This window comes from Diadema antillarum, unplaced genomic scaffold (assembly GCF_040938485.1).
Source record: "Diadema antillarum isolate AM-2024a unplaced genomic scaffold, OU_Dant_1.0 seq00000768_RagTag, whole genome shotgun sequence".
Lineage (NCBI taxonomy): Eukaryota > Metazoa > Echinodermata > Echinoidea > Diadematoida > Diadematidae > Diadema > Diadema antillarum.
Window position 1 is genome coordinate 3508180 of NW_027271658.1, and position 7683 is coordinate 3515862.

The following is a 7683-nucleotide window of genomic DNA, read 5'->3' on the forward strand; positions in this document are numbered from 1 at the left end:
GTGGGAAGCTGGCCGCAAGTAACCACGGGACCATGTCTCGAGCGCGTTACTATGGGAACGTGTGCCGAGTTTGTGCCATGTTCGAGATCAGTACGAAAAGAGTACCACGGGCTGTACCTCGTGTTTACACAAGGATTTGGGAGGGCAGTCACACTGTGTTCATCCCAGACTCTGGCATGACATCCGAGGATGTTAATATGAAAGGGGTAGGGCCTACAATGTATTAGTGTATACCGAAAATCACATTTTTAATGGGCACTTGTGAATTCAGAAACATGTGAGTAAAATTTCAGGCAAATTGTGGTTTATTTCAAGGTTCCATTATTAGAAAAACATTAGGGTGTCAATGTATTAGACACCCAACCATACCCAGTTTATCTATTTTTTTCACAGGTAAATTCCTGAAAAAGTTACTGTTCTGCTAGTGATTTTTACTGGTCAGGGACCGTCAGACCAGTGCCAGTGCCAGTGGTGTGTGCAGCATTGTGATAAGTGATATGTCAGTAAATAATGTCATGTCCATCATCTGAGGACATACTATGGCTAACTTCAGTTTCAGATTACGCAGGCAGTGCAGTGTACACTGCCATTGTAAATTCACTTGAGTAGCAGCTTATGAACATCAAGACTCCAGGGCCCATTTCATAAAATTCGTCATCAGTGACAACTGCCACATTTCTATGACAAATTTGCTCTCAGCTAATCAGATGCAAGGATTTCAGTAGCTTGTCACAGCTATGAGCATGACAAATTGTCACTGACGACAAGTTTTATGAAACGGGCCCCAGAACAAGTAACACTCAGTTTTGAGCAACATGCAGAAATGCCAAGTTCAAAAAAATTTAATGAGTGAGATTTTCATGACTCGGCATCTCGGCGCGCGAATATATGCGCGATCGAGGGGTTACGCCATTTCCTGACCCACTTCATCTGACACACTCTTTCTGACACACTTTTTTGCCATTCATTTTTGTACACGGGGTAGTTTTCAGGAGACGGCCTCTGTTATTTGCTACTGTGCTAATGAATGAATATTCAACAGCCTTACGATTTATTTTTCATAATAAGTCACTCGGTCTGATTCTGTGTCTGTGATTGGCTTTTAGCTATTCACTTACGCGTGATATCGTGATATCGATCTCCTCAAGGGGGTCCATGACGATATCTGATTACCAGTGTGCGTACAAAGTGTGTGTCGAATTGTGCAAAATAGTGCCAGTGAGTGTGGAATAACTTCTGCAGGTTTCCTGTCCATTTCTCTCTCTTTTTCTCTCTTTTGCTTTCGTATCATCTTATCTCTGTTATTCTCAGAGTACAATCGTACTACCACAAGCGTTTTTTCCCCGTTTTTTGAAGTGATTATCTCGTTTGCAACAATTTAGAGGTGAGTTTTTGTTCCAGTGTTTGAGTTTTTTTGATTGAACACGATGTAGATTATCTACGTGTGTGCGAGAACATTCATGGTACCCACTCGTTTGTTTCCGTGTGCATTTTTACCGTACAGTGTCTTCATCGTTCGTCTTCCAAGCAGCGAGTTTTCACCCTAGTTTTCCTCAACGTAGTTTTTTACCTCAATTTTTTTTTTTTTTTTTTTTTTTTTTTGCGGTGCAAGATGTTCAGTGTATTTTTTCTATGGTAAAATGCCATCGTTGATGATCTCCGTGTATTCATTACTAGTTTTCCACCTCCGTTTCATTTTGTGTACAACTAACATTGATCTAAAGTCTAACGTAGTTAACTACAAAGTCTGCAATGTCTGTACGTTTGCTGATGTGTTTTTGTGAGCTGGGAGTGACTATGGTGGGAATGATATTTAGGGTTTTGCTGTGGTTGAGATGATAGTGATGATGATCATAATGATTCTGGTGATGATATACGAACCCTTTTGATGATGCAATTTATTTCGTGTGACCATGACGTTGATCATTGATGATGGCGAGAACGACACGAGTAGCCTAGCCTAGGCCAAGGACGAGAGTGACACTGTCCACGGGGGCTGTTGCTCGCTCATGCACAGGAGTGGTCTAGACCTAGAGACCTGCATTTCATCATTTTTTAAAAACCTTTTGGTTGTTCACTTGGGTTAGTGCTCCAAAAATTCGTTTCTCTAAAGAAACTCATCCAAAAGCTTGACAATAATGTTGCATCAGGGCTATTCTTTAGTAAATATTAGATCTAAATGGCGATGCTAATTTAGTTTTCATTTAGAAATCGATTATATCCCATTTCTTTGCTCATTTTTCAAATGATAAATTATTTAGAACTTTAAATTTACTTAAATTCTGATGTACTGCATTCACCATTGTAAAAATCAATAAAAAAGAGCCCGCTGAGCAGGTGTTTCATTCTATCCTTTTCATTTCCTCCCTATCGTGTTGGTTTCCTTCCTGTCACTTCCTTCTTTGACCCTGGATGGAAGAAAAAAAAAATCCCATCTTGCCATGTAAAGACAGAACACATACCATCATGAAATATTATGACATTAGAATAGTTTTAAAAGATTATGTAAGTCATCGAAATTCTTGTGTGTGGAAATAAATAATAAATAAAAGGTGATTTCTTACAGAGCAGTTCTTTCAAATGTCCAACAGCCTCAGAACAGCTTCGATAATGAAGCTAGTGAAATCTGAAAACTATCGTGGCAACAAGTGATATTGATAGGAAATTCTGACAAAAACTGTCACAACATTTGATGTTTAAATTTGTCTAGTTTTATTGGATTAGGTCATGAAACTATAAATGCCACCGATAAAATCACAATCGCTCTCAATTTGAACAGAGGCAGTAGGGTAGGAATGACTCAGCAAACAGCTGATTATTTATGTGTCGTATCCATGGGGAACTGCGGGTAACTGCAAGAAGATGCCCGAAGTTTAGACTTGAGTCAGGAACTATTATTTATTATTAATTTTTTATTCAAAACATTTTTTTTCTTTGGATTTCAAAAAAAGGTCAAAATATTTCATATTACGCTTCTTAAATGTATTATGAATATTTGAAGTATTTTTATCGTGATTTCATGAAGAATTAGAATTATTATGAATATATAAATACTAGACGGGCTGAACAATGAAGTCTAATTTTGCCCCAAGAATTTGCAGCCCACCGTACGTGCTGGTGGTGCATTCCTAGCGTTTTTGCCGCACTCTCCCAGCCACGTGCAAGCATGCATGCAACAGTCACCAACAGTCACATAGGGTGCGTTTATCAACTCCTTTTCTCGGCAGAAACAGGTTATCCAAACAGCTTTCAAGGAATTTTTACGAGTTGATAAACGCAAAGCTGTTTTGAAAGCCCTTCAGGAAAGCCTTTTACGAAAGGGTGCGTTTATCAACTCTCCTTTCTCGGCAGAAACAGGTTATCCACACAGCTTTCAAGGAATTTTCACGAGTTGATAAACGCAAAGCTGTTTTGAAAGCCCTTTAGGAAAGCCTTTTCGAAAGCCCGAAATTTGTGACGATCCAGACAGGTTTCCTAAACAGGTTATCAGAAACATGTTTGTAAAAGCCTTTCGAAGTTGATAAACGCAAAGCTGTTTTGAAAGCCCTTTAGGTCGCCCTACTGCGGTTACGCAACCATGCGTTTCCAGTTTCTGAAAAGACGCGCGCCACGTGAAGTGCACACGAGTACGTGTACACAGGTGTATACATACAGCTGTGTGTAATGCACGTATATGCTTGGAACAAGGAGGTGTATCTCTCACTAACAAGGTTCGAGAAATAGAGTAACAACAGTCTCATTCCCTTTGATCCCATGTCTCATGCCGCCACTCAGAAATATTTGAAGTATGTGCTAAACTGGAGCTGCCTCACAGATAGGAAGACAATTGATTCATGTGGCATTGTATCATGACTCGTCACTCTCAAAGGAAGATATGTCTTTATGATGGTAATTGCTTTTCGCCGTCCCGTCTTAGAAAACAAGCGGCACATTAATAGTACAGGCAGTCAGGGCTTTGGAAAGGGCTCTCGAAAGGGCTATGGAAAGGGCTATAGAAAGGGCTATCGAAAGTTGATAAACGCAGCCGACGAAAACAAGCGGCACATTAATAGTACAGGGAGTAGACAGGGCTTTCGAAAGGGCTATGGAAGGGGCTTTCGAAAGGGCTATGGAAAGGGCTATGGAAAGGGCTTTCGAAAGTCGTTTAAACTGGGGAAAGTTGATAAACGCAGCCTAGGAGTACATGTTTAGCTACTTCACCGATCTCACTCCTGATCTCTTGCAAAGAAAACCTTTACAAGTGTAGAAAATTCTCTCGAAACTAAGCCAGACATGAATTTGGAACATACATTACAGTGTCAAGACCTTTTCAGTGAACTTTGTTTTCGCTATTTTGTCTGCATGTTTAGCTCTTGAATGTACGACTTCTTACGTCCGATTTGTTTTTTTACCTCACCACGTGGTACTGTTTTTTCAGCCCCATGCTTCCTCCATATGCACACATGTTGTAAACACACACAAGCCACCGGCACCGCGATCGAAGATTGAGCGATAGCGATAACATGTGTGGATTTCAGCACAGATGAGTAGTTGAACGTATCACGATTGTAGAACAAATATTTTTCTATGTCTCTGCCAATTTGAATTAGGTTATCTAATCATAGATAGATTACAATTTTATTCTAAAATAGATTAGCTATAGCAAGAATTTGCTTACATGAGAAATATTTGATAACATTGCAAAATAAAACCCCCGTCATTGAATGGAATGTTCCAGAGCTATCTCGGGGGTTGGGAGCATGGATACCCTTCGCGTGTAGATCGCGCCGTAGGGAAGATCGCGCCCAAGTTCACTGCCGACTTAGTAGGCAGGCACGAAGATTACTAGTACACAGAGGCCCGTACGTGGATGGGTTAAGCAGCTGAAGAAAAAAAAAGGTACTGGAAGCGCACGTAGTAGCAAGGCCTACACGTGGATCCATGGATGAGGTTAGAAATTGCCGCGCGCCTCCAGCTCACCAGCTCCTGGCCGCTTCTTATTGGCCGGCCTTGAGCGCGACGTTCGACAAGCCATACCATAGTCTTGAATATTCATTAGCACAGTAGCCAATAACAGATGCCGTCTCATGAAAACTGCCCCGTGTACAAAGTGAATGGCAAAAAAAGTGTGTCAGAAAGAGTGTGTCAGATAAAGTGGGTCAGGAAATGGCGTAACCCGCGATCGAGGGTGGGAGGGGTTTTTTACCCCTCCCACGGTATCGCGGTACGGAGCTTTTTCAATTTTTACAGCTTTTAGCAGGGGCGGATCCAGGAATTCTGTAAAGGGAGGGCGTGACTAATATTTCTGGTGCCACTTCCGGGTTTCATTTCATTTTTTTCTTTTTATTTTCTTTGTTTTTAACGAAAATTAAAGGGGGGGGCGTGCGCCGGTTGCGCCCCCCTCTGGATCCGCCACTGTTTAGTGGTGCGATCAGGTGCATACTTAAGTGACTATTTTTTACTTATTCTGAAAGACAAAAGGGAAATACAGTATACCTTTGATTGCAACAATAATAATCCTTTGGGCTATGCTCATTATTATAGGCCCAAGTTGCATACTTCCCCGTATGCGTGAGATCATGAGATGGCCCCTATAAATGCTTGAGTCTCACTCAGAATGTGTGAGACTTGGTAGCTCTGAACATGACAAACGTTGACATCATTTTAGTCCTTTTACATTGGTGCTCTCCAACCAATTTTTGGTGCCAATTTGCTTAACAGCAAAATTCCAGATATCTTCATGGATATGAACTAACGTTAGCCTCACGACTCGGGCTCATTTGGATTTACATTTATTCATTTGAACCTGTCTGGACTGTACTGACAAAATGTTAATTAGGCAATTAACCTGGATCCAACACTTGACACTTTTCACAAAATGTTAAGAGGAAATCCAAACACATTCCAGAAATACATTCAGTAGGCCTAGTATAAGTAGTATACTAGTAACAAGTAAAAAAAAACAAAAAAACAAGTGAAACTAGTCTAATCTAAACTTTTCACATGGTGGTAGGACTCGACATCTCAGCGACTGAGCTGTGTATAAGTTAGCAAATCATAGGCCTCTGCCTAAAGGCTAAGACAGTTAATTTTACTGATCATCTTTCAGTCTAAATTACAGAATTATAGCTGTTGGTCTGACATCACACGATAATCTCTCGAACACTCTAATTACTGGACTCCAGTGGAGGCAAAGCGTAAACATTCTCTAGGCTAGTAATACATAGTCCCATATATACCAATCCATGTCCATGCTTGTAATTTTAACTTCATACGTGTTCGTACGTACAACAATGTACGATCGTCCAGGCCAGCGCAGAACAACACAACGTAACCACCCCACCTGGGCCTGGGACCGTATCCAAAGAGTCTTTATCCTTACCGTCTGTGGGGGATGGCTCATCTGGAATAAATGTAAATGCAGAAGCAGAACGTCTGGATCCATGGTTAGTTTTAGACAATCGACGAGTCAAGCATCCTCTCATAGAAACAGAAGCAAGGCTACGTAAAATTTGCCTGGTCGCCGACATCTTGACGTACTAGTACGCTCGGTTGGATCGCATCGGACGATTGCGATCGCGATACAGGGAACCGCAAACGAGCGATGACGTCATACAAGTTTTTCATGATCTCACCATTTTTTTTTCCCTTTTTTTTTTTCCTTCATCATTTTTTCACTACGATTCTGTCTTTTTTTGCTTTTCGTTCTTTGCTACATAATACTTTTCATTAAATCCCACTTCTTTTTTCCTCTATCTACCTTTCCTCCATATACAGTCCGTATTTGTTTTTCTTTCATATTCATTAACTGAGCATGTTTTCCATTTCATTTTCTTCATTAAAATCTTCCATTTTGTTCTTTTAGTGTTGTTTATCATCATCTCTTTTGAAGGCAGAAGACAGGAAATAGTATGGCAATCTCTAAACCAAATTTTCAAGTCCATCCTGGCAAGCATCATATAAACAAGAGAAATGCAATTCAATTAGGGCCTGCATTATATATAGTGCGTGACTTGGCCCTTTTTCTGTTGTAACAGTCCTCAGGACCCACAGTTTTCTTTCCTTATACCCCACAAGATAAGCAATAGAAAAAAAAGTGTGGATAATGATGCGGCCTGAGTTTTTACTTCGTTATAAGTAGAATTTTGTTCTAACCAAGCATGTTTGCTATAACAGGAGTGCAACTGTACCATAAAAGTGGATATGATTTCACGCAAGTATTTTTTTTTTCACTCAGCCAGGAAAGATGAATTTCATGTTTTTTAATTCCATAGATTCAGTCCATTAATTACTGGAACATATGGCATGCAAAAATATTTGAATGCTTTTTACTTTTGCCCTATTGTCTGGTAGCACGTAATAGCTTGTATGGGAAAATTTTCATTTTTACAGCTTGCACAGACACACACAAACACCAAGGAATCACTGGGTCTCATTTGCTAATCTACAATGTAGATCAATTCTGTAATTTATTACAATTTATGGATGTTTGTTTTCCAACAGCCTAGTAACAGAGCACTTCATCCAATTGCTCTCTCCCATAAAGTTCCATAGGCAGGAATTTGCTGAGCTGTTGGTGGGTTTGGCAACAAGCTCTGTGGTTGTTTTAACTAACTTTTGTGAACAAAACATTCATAAAACCTGAATACATTACAGAATCGGTCTATTGCAAGAAGTAGAGAATAATATTTGCATACAACATGT

The 7683-nt window shown here is 40.1% G+C and overlaps 1 protein-coding gene across 1 annotated transcript in view; it reads right to left on the reverse strand.

Annotated features, from left to right (window-relative positions):
* The window catches only part of LOC139738819 (2-oxoisovalerate dehydrogenase subunit beta, mitochondrial-like), an 89384-nt gene extending 82871 nt beyond the window's left edge, over positions 1-6513 (reverse strand). Inside the window, exon 1 of the mRNA XM_071649455.1 lies at positions 6362-6513. Within this exon, the coding sequence (XP_071505556.1) occupies positions 6362-6509 (148 nt within the window). The 5' untranslated portion in view covers positions 6510-6513. The remainder of the gene's footprint in view (positions 1-6361) is intronic.
* Positions 6514-7683: the final 1170 nt, after the last annotated feature.